Source organism: Geotrypetes seraphini, chromosome 18 (assembly GCF_902459505.1).
Source record: "Geotrypetes seraphini chromosome 18, aGeoSer1.1, whole genome shotgun sequence".
Lineage (NCBI taxonomy): Eukaryota > Metazoa > Chordata > Amphibia > Gymnophiona > Dermophiidae > Geotrypetes > Geotrypetes seraphini.
Window position 1 is genome coordinate 37,836,428 of NC_047101.1, and position 19,188 is coordinate 37,855,615.

Below are 19,188 nucleotides of genomic sequence, written 5' to 3' on the forward strand. Positions count from 1 at the left end.
GGGGGGAGGGAGGGAGACGGGGGAGGGGAGTGGGTCAGGAGGGGGAGGAGGAGGAGGATAGAAAAGGGGATTAAGGGTCTTGGTCTCGAAATAGGTGAGTTTTGAGTAGTTTTCTAAAGTCGAGGTACCGTATTTTCACGCAAATAACACGCACCCGTATAAAACGCGCACACGTGTATAGCGCGCAGAAATCACGATGATAAGCACAAAAACTTTGGTATAACGCGCTCACGATTATACCGCGCATGCTGCCCGACTCTCCGTTCACCCCCCTGACTTCCGTGCACTGCCCCGCCTCTCCGTGCGCTGTCCCGACTCTCCGTTCACCCCCCCCTGACTTCCGTGCACTGCCCCGACTTTCCGTGCGCTGTCCCGACTCTCCGTTCACCCCCCCTGACTTCCGTGCACTGCCCCGCCTCTCCGTGCGCTGTCCCGACTCTCCGTTCACCCCCCCCTGACTTCCGTGCACTGCCCCGCCTCTCCGTGCGCTGTCCCGACTCTCCGTTCACCCCCCCCTGACTTCCGTGCACTGTCCCCCCTTGAAGGTCTGTCCCCATCCTGAAAGCCTGATGCCCCCCCCCCGACGTCCGATACATCCCTCCCCCCGAAGGACCGCCGACTCCCCAACAATATCGGGCCAGGAGGGAGCCCAAATCCTCCTGGCCACGGCGACCCCCTAACCCCACCCCGCACTACATTACGGGCAGGAGGGATCCCAGGCCCTCCTGCCCTCGACGCAAACCCCCCTCCCCCCAACGACCGCCCCCCCCCAAGAACCTCCGACCGCCCCCCCAGCCGACCCGCGACCCCCCCTGGCGACCCCCACGACCCCCCCACCCCCCTTCCCCGTACCTTTGGTAGTTGGGCCAGAAGGGAGCCCAAACCCTCCTGGCCACGGCGACCCCCTAACCCCACCCCGCACTACATTACGGGCAGGAGGGATCCCAGGCCCTCCTGCCCTCGACGCAAACCCCCCTCCCCCCCAACGACCGCCCCCCCCAAGAACCTCCGACCGCTCCCCCAGCCGACCCGCGACCCCCCTGGCGACCCCCCCGACCCCCCCCCCCCCCTTCCCCGTACCTTTGGTAGTTGGCCGGACAGACGGGAGCCAAACCCGCCTGTCCGGCAGGCAGCCAACGAAGGAATGAGGCCGGATTGGCCCATCCGTCCTAAAGCTCCGCCTACTGGTGGGGCCTAAGGCGCGTGGGCCAATCAGAATAGGCCCTGGAGCCTTAGGTCCCACCTGGGGGCGCGGCCTGAGGCACATGGTCGGGTTGGGCCCATGTGCCTCAGGCCGCGCCCCCAGGTGGGACCTAAGGCTCCAGGGCCTATTCTGATTGGCCCACGCGCCTTAGGCCCCACCAGTAGGCGGAGCTTTAGGACGGATGGGCCAATCCGGCCTCATTCCTTCGTTGGCTGCCTGCCGGACAGGCGGGTTTGGCTCCCGTCTGTCCGGCCAACTTCCAAAGGTACGGGGAAGGGGGGTGGGGGGGTCGTGGGGGTCGGCCAGGGGGGTCGCGAGTCGGCTGGGGGGGCGGTCGGAGGTTCTTGGGGGGGGGACGGTCGTTGGGGGGAGAGGGGTTTGCGTCGAGGGCAGGAGGGCCTGGGATCCCTCCTGCCCGTAATGTAGTGCGGGGTGGGGTTAGGGGGTCGCCGTGGCCAGGAGGGTTTGGGCTCCCTTCTGGACCGATATTGTCGGGAAGTCGGCGGTCCTTCGGGGTGGGGGTGCGAGTGGTCCTGCCGGGGGGGGGGGATGTATCGGACGTCGGGGAGTCGGCCGGGCAAGAGGGCTTGGGCTCCCTCTTGCTCCGATCGTGGATGCGGGTGCGGGTGGGAGCGCGTGCGAGTGGTCGTTCGGGGTGGGGGTGCGAGTGGTCCTGCTGGGGGGGTGAATCGGGCGTCGGGCGGGGTGGGAACTATGTTTGAAAACTTTCGTATACCGCGCTCACGCATATAACGCGCGAGGGGTATGCGCGGTAGGTAAAAACGCGTATAACGCGCGCGTTATATGCGTGAAAATACGGTAGTTGTAGGCCTTGAGGACCATTTGGGCTAGCCAAGGGTTTAGTTTGGCGGCTTGGAAGGCGTAGATTTTGTCGAGGAATTTTTTTGAGTGGCATAGTTTTAGGGAGAGGAAGGAGAAGAGTTGAATTTTATGGGAGTTCTTATAGTTGTGGTTAAGGGCGAAGTGGGGGGTTATATAGCTTGGGGATAAACCAAATATTGTTTTGTAGCAAAAACAGGCGAATTTGAACATGATTCTGGATTCTAGAGGGAGCCAGTGGAGTTTGGAGGATGGGATTAGGCTATATTGTGGCCTCACGACTTAACCGGCAGGCCATGGAAAAGTGTGTTTATAAAATGGGACCAGGCTGCACGTGTGTCACCAGCTACATGTGGAAATTGCAAACCTGCCACTTGTGGAAAACACTGAGGTGATGTTGATCTTTTTGTGTGCATGTGGACGTCTGTGTTACTTTATATGTGTTTTTCTGAGGCTGCACATTTGGCAAAGTCTTTCGTGAAATGCCAGTGGAATTGAGCGGTGTCAGGTCAAAAGCGCGCCGGGACAAAGGCACACGCAGACAATTGAGCGTAGCGCGGAGGCGCGTGCTGCAGAAAATTACTGGTTTTAGGGCTCCGACAGGGGGGGCGTGGGGGGAACCCCCCACTTTACTTAATAGAGATCGCGCCGCATTGTGGGGGTGTTATGGGGGGTTTGGGGGGTTGTAACCCCCCACATTTTACTGAAAACTTCACTTTTTCCCTGTTTTTAGGGAAAAAGTTAAGTTTACAGTAAAATGTGGAGGGTTACAACCCCCCAAACCCCCCATAACGCCGGCGCGATCTCTATTAAGTAAAGTGGGGGGGTTCCCCAACAAAACCCCCCGTCGGAGCCCCTAAAAACTGTAATTTTCTTCGGCGCGCACCTCCATCTTGCGCTCAGTTGTCGGCGCGCGCCTTTGTCTTTCGCGCCGTTGTCTATGAACTGTCAGGCTGATTGCACACAGTCACTTGCACCTGGGGATGTGTGGCAGTTTGAAAATACCATCCATGCAAAATGCTCCTTCTCCCCCACCCTAAACAAATGCGCACTGGGGAAAGGCACCCACACGTTCAGCCACAGGGTTTCAAAATGAAATCGCCATGCACTGACAGAAGTTCAAATAAAGGGCCCGGAAGCAACATATGGGAAAGGACCCCAGAGCAACAAGTCCTCCTCTAAAGCAGGGACCTTCTAACAATTCCATCCTTCACAATAATTAACACCAGGCGCAATAACGCATTTTTCAGTTACAGCCCCTCAAATGTGAAACCTATTACCGGCCCAAGTAAGGGAGGAAAAAAAACTTTGACAGGATTAAAGGGAAATTAAAAGGTTAGCTATAATTTTTCTCCGTATTGGTAGGACATCGACTCTTACAAAGGCAAAACACCTACGTTATTCACTTTTTCGTTCTCTTTTCTATATCGATTGTACTTCTTCCCTGCACCTCCCTCTCATTTGCAGTGTCAGTATCGTCCCAAATTGTCTGTCCCCCCTTGTTTTCTGTTTTTCATTATTGTACGTCGCTTTGAATTTATGCAAAAGCAATGTTATCAAATTTTAAATAAACTTGGAAACTCTTATTCAGTGGCATAGAAACATAGAAACATAGAAATAGACAGCAGATAAGGGCCACGGCCCATCCAGTCTGCCCACCCCAATGACCCTCCCCTACCTTTCTCTGTGAATAGATCCCACGTGTCTATCCCATTTGGCCTTAAAATCAGGTACGCTGCTGGCCTCAATAACCTGAAGTGGAAGACTATTCCAGCGATCAACCACCCTTTCAGTGAAAAAGAATTTCCTGGAGTCCCCATGCAGTTTTCCGCCCCTAATTTTCCACGGATGCCCCCTTGTTGCCGCTGGACCCTTGAAGAAGAAGATATCTTCTTCCATCTCGATGTGGCCCGTGAGATACTTGAATGTCTCAATCATGTCACCCCTCTCTCTGCGCTCCTCGAGCGAGTATAGCTGTAATTTATCCAGCCATTCTTCGTACGGGAGATCCTTGAGTCCCGAGACCATCCAGGTGGTCATTCTCTGGACCGATTCCAGTCTCAGCACATCCTTGCGATAATGCGGCCTCCAGAATTGCACACAGTATTCCAGGTGGGGCCTCACCATTGATCTATACAATGGCATAATGACTTCCGGCTTAAGGCTGACAAAACCCCTCCGTATGCCGGAAGTCATTATGCCATAGAATCCATACGTCGTGCTCCATCCCTGGCAATGTTCAAATCCAAGCTAAAGGCCCACTTTTTCGAAACTGCTTTCAACTCTTAACTCCCACTCACTGCTGTTGAATACCTAGACCCACTGTATCATTCCTTTACCATAATATCCCCAACCCTGTAATGTCCTGTCTAAATTAGATTGGGTAAGCTCTTCTGAGCAGGGACTTTCTATTGTATGTTAAAATGTACAGCGCTGGGTACGCTTTTTCAGTGCTATAGAAATAATAAATAGTAGTAGTAGTAATGGAGGTTGGCATCTGGCATCGCTGTACCATGCACCTGCCTCCCCACTCTTCCCACCACCACCCCCACTCTTCCCCCATCACTGGTATTATCCGGATTTACCTGCACATGTCCTCTTTTCCGATGACTGTCTGGGCATCCGGACAGCTTTTCAAAACCCAGCACTTTATCCGGGTTTTGAAAAGCTGGTAAGATCGGGGCCGAGTCCGGTGTGCATCTGCGCGGATGTGACGCGGCGAGGTCACGTGCATGCATGCGATGTCATCACGTCGCAGAGGCATTCCAGACCCCAGCCTGAAGAGAGGAGATTCGCGTGGGGCTGGGGTTTGGAGAAGGAATAGGGCGGGCCTAGGGGCGGAACAGGGCGGGCCTGAGGGTGGAATGGGGCGTGGCCATGTGTCATTCTTTAACAGATGCAAGATCTGGTAACCCTAACTTTGAGCAACTGGATATTCAAAGAGCTTGTGTTGAATTGGGCCTGGCGTTGAATGTCCGGATCACGTAAGCCTGTGGTAATCAGTGCCTTAAAAATTATTGACCACTACAAGATGAGTATAAAATACTTTAATTAAGAACATAAGACTGGATCAGACTGTTGATCCATCTAGCTCAGTATCCTGTTTCCAACAGTGGCAAATCCAGGTCATAAGTATCTGGCAGAACCCAAATAGTTTAATCAAGTTTCAAGTTTAATCAAATTTGATAAATCGCTTATTACATACTAAGCGAGTAACAATAAAATATACGTTATACAGCTTTAAAAGGGGAGAAAAACAAACAGACGAAACAGACAGACTCAGATACATAAAAAGGGAAAAAGTTACAAAATTACTGTTATTCAAATGAGAAGAAAGAAAAAGCCAGGTAGGGGAAAAACATAAGGATTGGGATAAAATAGTTAAAATGGATTTGTTTAAAGATTAAAAGAAGCTTTAAAGAGAAACGTTTTTAAATTGGTTTTAAATATATTGAGGTCTTTAACTTCTCTTATGTATAAAGGGAGGGCATTCCAGGTGAGAGGGGCCATTACTGAAAATATGTCATGACGTCTGGTTCCAATAATTTTCAAGGAAGGAACCATAAGCAACCCTTGAGTTGTAGAACGCAGAGAACGTGTCATGTTATGTGGAATTAGTAACCGGTCTATAAATTGAGGTTCGTTGGTAGATAGTGTTTTAAATACTAGGAGCAATATTTTATATGTTATACATTGATTAATGGGAAGCCAGTGCGAGTCTATTAAAAAGGGAGTTACATGGTCATATTTTTTTCCATTGTGAATGATTTTAATTGCCATATTTTGGATTATTTGTAAGCGTTTTTTTTCCTTTTGCGTGATGTTTAACAATAGTGAATTGCAGTAGTCTGTAACAACATTCCTTGCTACTGATTCTAGGGCCAGCAGTGATTCCTCCATGTCTGTCTCAAATTTGTATTTAAAAGTACCTGTAAGCTAATGCAAGGCTTGTAAAGGTGAAGTAAAGTGTAGCATTAGTTCCATGGAACTCCAAGTTTGTGCAACAGGAGTAAATCTTTGCTAGTAAAAAGTGAGCATCACATCATAAGAGGAAAATGTGATTGGCTGACTATCTCAGACTTTTTGCTTATTGACGCGGCTCGAGATTTTCTGCAGAAAGGAGACTTATCCCCCTCCCCTTTTTATGAAGCCGTGTTAGACTTTTGTATTGCCGGCTGCGGCAGTATTAGCTCCGACGATCATGAGCATCGGAGCTAATACCACCACGATCGGCAGTGCTTCTTGGTGTCTCTGCTGTTCTCTGCTTACGAGTTTTTCTATATCTGTGGGGGGATAGGGAGGGGAGGGTGGGGGGTAGGGGCTTCTTCGGTGGGGGGTGGGGGTATGGTGGGTCCGGGGAGGACATAAGAGTCCGGTCCTCCGCGGGTGTTTGATGAAAATGTATCCCATGGTTGTTATTGCTGTTGTATTTACTGTTGCTTAATAAAATAGATTTGCACTAAAAAAAAAAAAAAAAAAAAAGCCTTAACATGGCTTTTTAAAAGGGGTGGTTAATTGTTTCAAACAAAAAGTAGAGATAAAATTATGTTAAAAAAAAAACCCTAAAAAAATTCCATAAAAATAAAGTTAAAAAAAGAAGAGCTGTTCCCATGGACAAAATTTGGAATTATGAATGCATTTTTAAATGCTCAAGAACAAACATTTGCTGTACAATGCAGAGGTGGAAAGAGTGCAAGAGAATTCCTCTACAGGTCTATGGGGAACGCAAAGCACAGCTAGAAAAGGATTCAAAAGGACAGATTTTTTTTTTTTTATAAATTGAATCAGTATTCTTATCAATTGTTAAGTTGCAGAAGCTGAGTTGTGAGGAGAAATGGATTATGTTTCCTTTCTGAAATCAATTTTATCACCAGTGTGATTAATTATCACACTTTATGAGTCACTTTTTGAACTTCTCTCACTACCAGATTTGGGTTTCAAATGTCAACAGAGCGACTTTTTTTATTTTTAACTCCTGGCTCACAGAAAATGTTTCACTTAGACAATTAGCCAAACCACAAGTGAACGTTACTGTAAATTTGCTGTGAATTCACACCTCTTGGGCCTGCATCCGTTGCATAATAGGCATTCTTCCTCTGTTTGCCCCTGGCATAGATCGTATTAGAGATATTTTTGGCACAGAGTAGCATAAATGAATACACTACCCCTCAGGCATCTCTTCCTCTTGTTGGGTATCTCCTTCTGACAGAGCTGCTACTTTTTCTCTACATCAGACATTGAAGATAAGCAGAGTAAACTATGCAGTGGCCAATTTTCAGAAGGATGCCTAGGGAAGAATTAAATAATTGTATATTCATCAGTGTTATACTATGTGCTACTGAATATATAGATATGTCCAGTGGTTAAAATAAATTACAGTATATGTCAGTGGTTCCCAAACCTGTCCTGGGGGACCCCCAGCCAGTCAGGTTTTCAAGATATCCCTAATGAATATGCATGAGAGAGATTTGCATATAATGGAAGTGACAGGTATGCAAATCTCTCTCATGCATATTCATTCGAGATATCTTCAAAACCTGACTGGCTGGGGGTCCCCCAGGACAGGTTTGGGAACCACTGGTATATGTGAAAGTGCTGAATATCAGAATTTCTGTATATAGCAGTGGTTCCCAACGGGGGCGCTATCGCCCACCGGTGGGCGCTGAAAAGTCTAAGGGGGACATTTTGTGTCCAAATCATATTGAGAGGGCATTGAGGACCAGCCACCGCCCCCTTGAGCAATTGGCGAATCCAATGGCCACTGCTGGCAGCACTGTCATCTTTGTTTGATTCTTCAACTTTTGATGCTTCAGCTTTTTTGCCACCATGGCAACATTCTCACCAAGTCCTGCGGGACTGCCCCAAAGCTTCTCCTCTAACATAAGCCTCCCAGTCGATGAAGTCGTCCACGCAATGTGCGGCGGCGGTGGCAAAAAGGGTGAACAGAATGCTAGGAATGATAAAGAAGGGGATCACGAACAGATTGGAGAAGGTTATCATGCCGCTGTACCGGGCCATGGTGCGCCCTCACCTGGAGTACTGCGTCTAGCACCGGTCGCCGTACATGAAGAAGGACACGGTACTACTCGAAAGGGTCCAGAGAAGAGCAACTAAGATGGTTAAGGGGCTGGAGGAGTTGCTGTACAGTAAGAGATTAGGGAAACTGGGCCTTTTCTCCCTTGAACAGAGGAGATTGAGAGGGGACATGATCGAAACATTCAAGGTACTGAAGGGGATAGACTTAGTAGATAAGGACAGGTTGTTCACCCTCTCCAAGGTAGGGAGAACGAGAGGGCACTCTCTAAAGTTGAAAGGGGATAGATTCCGTATGAACGTAAGGAAGTTCTTCTTCACCCAAAGAGTGGTAGAAAGCTGAAACGCTCTTCCGGAGGCTGTTATAGGATTCCTGTCTGTTTGCTTGGAACGTGAAGGTTCTGTCTAGGAAGGATTTGTATTTGCAGCCTGTGATCTTTGGGTATGCAAAGATGTTTTTGTTTCTGGCTGTACGTGTGGGGTTGTGCAGAGTGAAGTGTGTTTGCGGGTAGGAAGGTGCTAGGCCCCAGGCTTGTTTGTAACAGATGCATGCGAATTTGAACAGTATTCGCGCCTCCATTGGTAGCCAGTGTAATTTTTTGTAATAGGGGCTGGTGTGGTCTTTTTTCTTCAATCCGAAGATCAAGCGAACTGCAGGGTTTTGCACTAATCTTAATTTTTGTACTGTTTTCTTGGGGGTACCCAGGTAGGCGATGTTGCAGTAATCTAGGATCAGCGATTGCACCAGTAATCTAAAGGATGTTGTGTCAAAGTATTTTTTGATAGTTCTTAGCTTCCAAAAATTAGAGACAATTAATGTCAATAATTGATCACTCAACAGCATGAGAGGATAAAACAGTAAACCTACTAATATTTATTAAATTTGTTCTAAAGATTTTCCAAGATGCTCAAATAGAAAATTGTTTTACCCATATGATAAAACCTCTGTTTTTATCATCACACCAGTCCCAGCTGATTATTTTTGCATATGTCCAATGCTAACCAGCATTAAAACTTTCCAGCATCAACAAAAATCACTTATCTGAATATAAGGACTGGATGCTTTTCCAGGAGGGGGGGGGGTAGTAATCCTCCTCAAGGGCAGACGATTGATCAGTAATGTGACTTTTCCAATGAACAAGTCCCCAAAATATAACAAAAACTTTTTCTCCTTTGTGAATAGCCATGTCCATTAAAATATCATCTTATTGATCTCGACATACACCGATGTTTCCCCATATGCTTCTTTTGGAGATCGAGCTACTGTAAAACATTTAAAAAAAAATTATTTGCTAAAAAATCTTTTTGAAATGCATTTTATAACTTCTTCACAATAAATCAATAGAAATCGAGCTTATCATAATCACTTCCTTGAAATGTCCATTAATTCAAGCTCGCATGAAAGATATATGAAAAATAATTTGCGGCGCAGGAGATGGAAGAACTTCCGATCCTGCAGCACGACCCATCAACAGTCTAAAGACGCTTGCACAGGCGCACTAAGCGCAATGTTTAAAAAGACTTCAACTGTGACATCACACCTAACCTACCAATTGTTCCATTCCATCTCTCTATTAAGTCCCTTGGGGGAGATGGTGTCCCATTCACATATCAGTTTTTGCTCCTTTCTCATAAGAATTTTGGAAATATCGCCATCCCTGATACTCTGTAATTGTAAAAGAACCACAAATTGTAAATCCTTAATATCATGTTGTGCTTGATTCCAGTGTTCTACCAAGGGGGCTTGAAGGTGGTTATTTCGTATATGACTTAGATGTTCAGCTATACGTAATTTTATCTTTCTTGTTGTTTGACCGATATACCACTTGGAACAAGGGCATTGAATACCGTATACCACGTTGCTTGAAGTACAGTCTGTATGGCTTTGCAAATAAAATAGCTTATTGGACCGTGGATGAATAATTTTAGTAGTTTCCCATACATATTGACAATACACACAGTGATTGCAACGATAATGCCCTGGCGGTACTTTATGACTATTTCGTTCTGGAACAGATTTTTTCAACAACTCTCCCAAATTCGAACTTCTAGTATATGCAAAACATAAAACTCTATTTAAATTAGAATGCAATATTAGAATATTCCAATATTTCCTGATAACTTTGCGAAAATTCAAAGCTTCCCTTGAATACGGAAGAACACAAGTTAAAGATGTCTCAGTAGATTGTATATTTGTTTCAAATAACCACTCCCGTCTTGCATTACTACCTCTTTTATATGCTGTTTGTACAACTCTTCTGGGGCATCCTCGTTGGATGAACCTCTGAAACATAGAAGATGGGTGGTGTTGAACACAATCTCTTGAGTCTTAAAAATTGTCCAGTTGGAATACCATTGTGTATTGTAAGGTATTTAGATGAAGTGGATAAAAACATCAATTTTTCTACTACCATTGGATATCAACAAATCCATATTCAGCTACAAGAAAGTAAATTTCATACTTCCATCTTCTGAAAATCGACAAATAGAAATTCTATTCAGCCCTTTAGGAGTCATCATCCAAGAAGTTTACACAAATGATAGCTTCCTCACTGATGAGGCTGGCTCTTAGGCATTGGTGGAATGAGGCATTATGACATCACAATATCAGTTCTGGTTACCAGAGACTGAAACTCTTCACACTAAGGGAGGAAGTTATCAATGTGGACAACAGTTAAGATGTGTTATTTTACTGTTAACTGTACAGTAGCCCCACAAGTTCAGCAGGAGAATAGATTACATTACATTAGTGACTTCTATTCCGCCTGTACCTTGCAGTTCTAGGCGGATTACAAAAGAGCTAATTGGACATTTCCAGGAAAGTTACAATTTTGGGTAACAAATGAGATGAGGTAGCTGGATAATTCCAGGAGATATTGCAAATTAGATAACAAGTAAGACAACAGGACATTTCTAGGCAATATTACAAATAACATAACAAAAAGAGCTAACTGGACATTTCCAGGAAAGTTACAATTTTGGGTTACAACTGAGATAAGGTAGCTGGATATTTCCAGGAGATATTGCAAATTAGATAACAAGTAAAACAACTGGACATTTCTAGGCAATATTACAAATAAAATAACAGATAAGGTAACAAATAAGATAGCTGGACATTTCCAGGAGCATTACATTTTAGGGTACTGTATTCTTGGTTGATAATTTTGGAGTGGAAAAGAATACCAGAGGAGCGGTGGAATTGAGAGGGGTTTTATCAGGGAGGGGGAGGGAAGGTGTGTGGAGTTAAGGTGACTGGATAAATGTTTTAAATAGCAGGGTTTTGATTTCTTTTCGAAATGTTTTGAGGTTGTACGTTGTTGTCAGCAGGTTGGAGATGGAGTGGTCGAGTTTTGCTGCTTGCGTCGCAAGTAGGTTGTCAGCTATGATAGATTTTTGAAATTCAAAACATTTATACACATAAACAAATCTTATTTCAATATCAAAATCTATAAAAATTATATGTGAAGTGCTCAGTCATAAGATTACCACCATCCCAACTGGCAATGGTATAATCACTGCATCATAGCACCGCCTGCCTGCCTTACCATTCGGGTACTTTATCATATTTCCCTATCTGTGCCAATGGGCTCAAACTCTATCTAGTGTACCTGGGGCAATAGGGGGATTGAGTGACTTGCCCAGGGTCATAAGGAACAGTGAGGGATTTGAACCCACAACCTCAGGGTACTGAGACTATAGCGTTAACCACTGCGCCACTCTAGAAATCAAAATGTAGTAAAAGTGAATCAAGTACTGGACAATCAAGACATTTGACATCACTGATGAGTTTGGCTCTTAGGCATTGGTGGAATGAGGCTTTATGACATCAGAGTCTCAGCTCTGGAATGTTGCTTCTATTTGGGTTTCTGACAGGTACTTGGGACCTGGATTGGCCACAGTTGGAAAACAGGATACTGGGCTTGATGGGCCTTCGGTCTGTCCCAGTGTGGCTGTTCTTATGTTCTGAAAGTATACATGATGCAAGCTGGAACATATTTGTATAATAGGCATGCTTAGGGCCAGTGACATAGTAAGGAGGGATGTGGGGTAGAGTGTCGCAGGTGCTGTTTTAGCGGGGAGACCACCCAGCAGCAGCACAGCAGTGATCTCCAAGCCCCGCCAGTTGAAGAGCCAAGGCATCTCCCCCAGTCTCTTCCCTCCCCCCACGGCAATAGGGTCTCTTAACTGCACCTCTCCTCCCTGATACCTCTGAAATCTTTCAATTCTTCACCAAAAGTGTGCAGGGACCCTACCCACTGCTCACAATGGCTCTGAGCCCTCCCTATGATGTAAATTCCTGCTTAAACAGACCAAGTGGTTACATCAAAGAGATGGCTTGAGCTGGTGTGGACAGAAGGTAGGAGTACTTACTTGCTGATGCTGAAGATAAGTAGGATTTAAGAGGTACTGGAGAGAGGGGAATGTAGTTAAGAGACCCCCCAATCACTGGAGGGGTATGGCGTCCTCCGCCTCGGGTGCCATCCCCCCCTTACTAACCACTTTCTTTCACCTCTTTTAAGTTCAATCAATTTGTACCTTCTTTTAATCTTGTGTAAACCGCATAGAACTTCACGGTCCTGCGGTATATAAACTGTTATTATTATTATTATTACTACTCCACTGCTTAGGGCGGAGTTTGGGTAGAGAGTGGGCAGAGCTGCAATTGACACGTATTATATACGTACACATTTACACCCGTTCCTCAACAATGTAATGCCCATGCTTTCAATTTAGTCACAATATTTAACAGGATTTATGCTAGTATTTTCTAAAGAAATCAACGAATCTGCAATGAAGGAACAGCAAGCAGAACAAAAAAAGACTGCAGAGAATGTACAAGGTGCCAGGATTTTAATTCAAGTCAATAAAAATTATGTAAAATATATGATAACAAAAATGGTTCTTGGTTAAAAGGTGCGGAGCTGACACAGTCCATGTTTCGAAAAACACTTCTTCCTCAGGGGTCCTGTCAAAGAATGTATAGGGTCTAGGTGTGTAACCAACTAGGTGTAGAGAAATATGTTAGGGCTGGAGAGAGAATATCTTAAAAGTATGGTCATTGGTGCGAGACCACCAATTGGTGAAGTGGATGCATTATGGAAAGAGTGCATGTGAGCGTGATAAATGATTCTAGTGCTGGAAGATCAATGAAAATGAAGAATGTGTAGTGAGTGAATGCAGTGACCAAAAGCCACGTGAAAGAAGTTGATGTACACCAACTTAAAAAACGAGAAGGATGGCATAGTGCGATTAGCACCTACTTAAAAGTGGTGGAGGGCTCTACAAGATATTTTACAAAGAGACCTTGGCACCAGCGGGCACTGAGTATCTACTCTCAGTGCTGACCCAGAATTGCAATCTGGATAATGGCCGGAAACTGGATAAAGCTAAGACTGAATCTGGCCACTAGCCAGATCACTTCTGGTTCTACTCAAGCTCTATCCATGCACCACTTCAGCACCATCCAGAGAATGCAAAGCTGATCAGATGAGCTATTTATTTATTTATTTTGATTTCTAGCCCGTTCTCCCAGAAGCTCAGAATGGGTTACAAGTAGACATTTACAATCGTTTGAAAACAGACTAGTCATGACAACAAATAGGTTACAGTAGACAATAACGGAGCTTATTCTAGAGACCACACTGGTCATAGCGAAGAGCACAAGGAGAAGTATATTGAGGAGGCAGTTTTTAATGGCCCAATTGGCGGAAGAGGAAGGTCTTTACTGCTCTACGGAAGGTCATTAGTGAGTCTAGCGACCTGATCTGTGTGGGTAGACGGTTCCATAGATGAGGTAGGAAATGGCTGTAGGATCTTTTGTACGCCTTACTCATTCGGAGGGATCTCCCTGCGGGAATGCTGAGGCTTTGTATTCAATAGACCTATCTGGCTGATGATGCTGAATATCCTTCTCAGTGGCTCTTATCTGATTAGCAGCACCTTCTAACAAGACAAGTGCCTTTGAAAGTCTATCTGTATGTTGTTCCTAGTAAAACTCAAATTCCTGTTTTATGCCTTTTTTCTATCAAAGGGTAATTAAGAACAGCCAGTCAGATAATTAACCTAGCTGCTCCCGATGGTCCTAATGATAGGAACTGAACCGCTTTTCACCACTCAGACATTTGCTTTGTGACACTTGTTCACACTGAAATGCTGACATTCAATAGTGAATCGGACCAGATTGGAAGAACATTTAAGGACTAATTCTTAAGCTGCTTTAGTTGTTTAGTGCGATGTTTAGCATATGAAAATTGCTCAGTATTTTAACGTAATACCGTATTTTCACGCATATAACGCGCGCATTATACACGATTTTACAAACCGTGCATAACCATGCGCGTTATACGTGTGAGCACGTTTTACAATTTTTTTTTTACATTCTGATCCGGCATTTCCCCTGCGAACCGGCATCCTCCCCCCCTCCCCGCTCGCGTCACCCCCCCTCCCCCGCGATCCTGCATCCCCCCCCAGCACCGCAAATACAACTCTTACCCAATTGGGCACCGGTACCTTCACCAGCATCAATGCACAGCATGTGCCAGTGCCCGAAGATCCTCCCTCATTGGTTTGGGCTGGGCTGGGCCGGGCCAGGCGGTGCGAGAGAGATCCTCCTTCTTCCTCTGCCGGGCTGGACTAGGCTTTGAGCATTTGCACATGCTCAAAGCCTTCTGGTCTCGCTCTCTCCGAGATAATCTTCGGGCACTGGCACTGGCACATGCTGTGCATTGGTGCTGGTGCCCAATCGGGTAAGAGTTGTATTTGCGGTGCTGGGGGGATGTAGGATCGCGGGGGAGGGGGAGTGACGCGAGCGGGAGGGGGAGGATGCCGGTTCGCAGGGGGAATGCCGGATCAGATTATCTCAGATCACAGGGGGAGGGGGGGGTGACGCGAGCGGGGGGGGGAGGATGCCGGTTCGGAGTAGGCGAGAGGAGGTTTTAGCATGCGCGGTATACGCGTGTGTGCGCTATATTAACATTTTATTACATAAATTTGTGTTCCCCGCGCGGTATACCCGTGTGCGCGTTTTACACGGGTGCGCGGTATATGAGTGAAAATACGGTACATATTATTTGCTATGTTAAACAGTTAATGCAGAAACCACCACTTTGGGGTAGAAACTGGGCCTGGACTGCATCTGATAGCTAGCGTGGAAATCACTGCTACATGTTAAAGTTTGATATACCCCGCCATTAGCAATGTTTCTGAGCTGTTCACAATGATAATTCATGAAAGGCAGAAAACTGCAATAGGAAAATAAATAACAATCCTCATTGGCTTTTGGAGTACTGCTTCCTACCTCTTAAATAAACTTAGGTGGTATCTTGTCAGTGAGGGAAAGATTTTTAAAATTGATTTTAACTTATAAAGCATTAAAGAAAGTCAAGTTCAGAACCAGAATGTTTTCCATCACTGTATAGAACAAATTGGCAGCAGATGTAAGGCTAAGACAAAATTATTTGCATTTCCGGAAGAAGGGTCCTTTCTTTGAGTGTTTAATGTGGTTGGAATTGTTGGCATGTGGTTTCCTGCTAGTTACTATTCACCCACTTCAATATATGTATTTTGTTTGTTTATTTTGTATTGTTGATTTTTATGTATTAGGCTAGGACAGGGGTAGGCCATTCTGATCCTCGAGAGCCAGAGCCAGGTCAGGTTTTCAGGATATAGAAAATAAATACGCACGAGATAGATTTGCATCTCAAGGAGGCAGGGCATGCAAACCCATCTCATACATATTCATTGTGGATATCCTGAAAACCTGACCTGGCTCCGGCTCTCGAGGACCGGAATTGCCTACCCCTGGGCTAGGACAACAATATCTGAGATTCCAGAAGTTTTCTTGAGTGTTTAATCTGAGTAGATGGCAGAGTCGGCTGGAGCAGGGGAAGGAGCTAATCTCTCCTTCCTCTATTGTTATTGAGTTCAACGGATAGCTAGGTGGATGAGTCTACCCTAATCTTTCCTTCCTCTATTGTTATTGAGTTCAACGGATAGCTAGGTGGATGAGTCTACCCTAATCTCTCCTTCCTCTATTGTTATTGAGTTCAACGGATAGCTAGGTGGATGAGTCTACCCTAATCTCTCCTTCCTCTATTGTTATTGAGTTCAACGGATAGCTAGGTGGATGAGTCTACCCTAATCTCTCCTTCCTCTATTGTTATTGAGTTCAACGGATAGCTAGGTGGATGAGTCTATCCTAATCTCTCCTTTCTCTATTGTTATTGAGTTCAACGGATAGCTAGGTGGATGAGTCTACCCTAATCTCTCCTTCCTCTGTTGTTATTGAGTTCAACGGATAGCTAGGTGGATGAGTCTATCCTAATCTCTCCTTTCTCTATTGTTATTGAGTTCAACGGATAGCTAGGTGGATGAGTCTACCCTAATCTCTCCTTCCTCTATTGTTATTGAGTTCAACGGATAGCTAGGTGGATGAGTCTATCCTAATCTCTCCTTTCTCTATTGTTATTGAGTTCAACGGATAGCTAGGTGGATGAGTCTACCCTAATCTCTCCTTTCTCTATTGTTATTGAGTTCAACGGATAGCTAGGTGGATGAGTCTACCCTAATCTCTCCTTCCTCTATTGTTATTGAGTTCAACGGATAGCTAGGTGGATGAGTCTACCCTGTAGAGACAGAAGAGTTGGCCACTTTTAAAACTTGGCAAGCTAAACACATCCCTCTGTTACCTGTTCCTAAATCCCAATACTGATGATTTCTTAGACTAAGATGGGCTGAACAAAAGTATCGGTATAACAATTCCTCTGAAACGTCTCATTCTATTTATTAAATGATCTGAGTATCAGTAAGATGTGATCAAGATGTCTGATGATTAGAAACCTTTAACCTATTTCACAGACCATTTTAGTGCATGTTCAATCATTCCTGTCAAAATTAGTTTCAGATATGAAGGCACTAAACCTGCATTGTATAAAAATTGATCTAATCTGCATACTAAAATAAGAATGATTGCATCTGGCATGAATAATAGTAACTGTTCATTGAAATTCTCTTCTTAGGATGCTCCATTTGACCCAGAAGCCTTTAAGGACACCATAATCTGTGAAAAACCAAACAATAACCTCAATAAATTCAAAGGCTACATGTAAGTACATCATAATAGTGTTGTGTGGTGTGTGCCCTCAAATTTGGATATTCTCGCTTCGTGTTGCAGAGCTTATGGGAGGGAGGGAAAAGATACTACTTTGCAGTTTGGGACACAATAGGGTTCTGAGGCTGCGAGGATACAGTAGGATCTCAGTTATCCAGCACCCATGGGGATTGGTGGATGCTGGATAACTAGTTTCTGGTTGCTTGAGAGTTACTGTAAAAATATGTTTGGTCTCCCTTCCCACCTCACTCTATCATCCTCCCCACTTGTAGGTCCAGCATCTGTTCTTCCCTAATTTCTCTCCCACTTTCTCTTTCCTCCCATTCTCTCCTACTTTCTCTTCCGCCTCCTCCTCCCATTCCCTCCCTCCGCCCCCGAAGTAGTAGAGCCGGTCCTGACAACCCCCTCCCTCCATCTCTCCCTCCATTCCCAAAGCAGCAGAGCATCCTGACAACCCCCCCCCTCCTTTCCTCCATCCCTCCCTCACTCATCCGAAGCTGTAGCGGTAGCCGGTGAGCAGAGGAAGTGCCGGTACACAGGCAGCTTCTGGCCAGCCCCGACAGAGCCTTTCCTCTGCCGCTTCAGCCATTGTGCTACAATATTAGATTCTTGTGAGAGAAACATATCATTAAAACTATTCTTACAGAGTTCTGACAGCTTCATCTCTGCAGCATCTCAAAGAATCATGTTTTCTGAGACATGTCTATGCTTCCTGTAATAGTTTTGTTCTTGTTAAGATATTACACCAGCTTTATTAACAAGTCTTTGTTCCTGCTCACTTTCTTCTTTGCTTCTATGGTCCTTGGCATTGGTTAAAATCTATTCTTAGATGTCTGTAAATTTAGCTAATTATTTTCCAGACTAGTATTTTAGCCCGTTACATTAACGGGGGCTAGAATATATGTCTGTCTGTCTTTATTTCTGTCTCTCTCTTTCCCTCCCACTGTCTTTCTTTCTGTCTGTCTCTCTCTCTGGCCCCCTTTGTCTGTCTGTCTTTCTGTGTCTCTCCCTGCCCCTGTGTCTTTCTTCTTTTTTTTTCTGTCTCCCTTCCTCCCGCTGTCTGTCTTTCTTTCTATCTATTTGTCTCTCTCCCTGCCTCCTATGCAGCAGCATTTCTCTCCCCCCACTTCCCTGTGCAGCAGCCACAGCAGTATTCCCTCCCCCTCCATTTCCCTGTGCAGCAGCCAGAGCAGCAGCATTCCCTCTCCCTCCATTTCCCTCCCCCATACCACTTCCCTGTGCAACAGCAGCGTTTCCCCTACCTCCCCTTTTTCTTCCCGCGGTCTGGCCGGCTCCCTTATTGCCCCCCTTCCCTTCCTACGATCCCGACAAACCTGCCGATTCCAGCAGCGTGTGCAGCACTGTACACACGCTGCTTCGGAGCCTTCTACTGCCCTGATTTACTCTGGCACATCCCTAATGACATCATCAGAGATGCGGCAGAGCAAATCAAGGCAGTAGAAGGCCCCGAAGCAGCGTGTGTAGAGTGCTGCACACGCTGTTGGAATCAGCAGGTTTGTAGTCGGGACTACGAGAAGGGAAGGGGGGAGCAGTAAGGGAGCTTGACTCCTACGACTGAATTTTGGCAACACATCTCTCTGTCTCGCAGCGGACTTGTCGGCTCCTGCCAGCCAAAGTTCATTTTTTAGTTCAAAGCCGATGCTGCTTCTCCTCTCTCGATCCCCACCAGAGTCTGAAGTCTTCTCCGACTCTGGTGAAGTTCGATAGAGGAGCCGCGGCGGGGGTTTTGAACAAAAAAATGAACGTTGTCTGGCCGGAGCTGGCAAGCCCGCTGTGAGACAGAGAGATGCGTGGTAAGCGTGCATGCGCACTCTGCCGGCCATGGAATTACAGATCAGGCAACACGGGGTTAAGAGTGCACATGCGCGCTTAGCGTTTTATTATTATAGATAATTAGAAGTTCTAAGAGGCTACAAAATTCAGATTTTGTGCCATAAATACTATCGCTGTGTATCTTATCTGGTGGAATCAAAATATGTGG

General features: G+C 45.7%; 1 protein-coding gene across 2 annotated transcripts in view; it reads left to right on the top strand.

Annotated features, from left to right (window-relative positions):
- ATP10B (ATPase phospholipid transporting 10B (putative)) overlaps positions 1-19,188 on the top strand; it is a 424,301-nt gene that overhangs the window by 304,345 nt on the left and 100,768 nt on the right. For both annotated transcript variants that reach the window (XM_033927737.1, XM_033927738.1), the window contains exon 5: positions 17,095-17,180. In XM_033927737.1, coding sequence (XP_033783628.1) covers positions 17,095-17,180 — 86 coding nt within the window. The remainder of the gene's footprint in view (positions 1-17,094; positions 17,181-19,188) is intronic.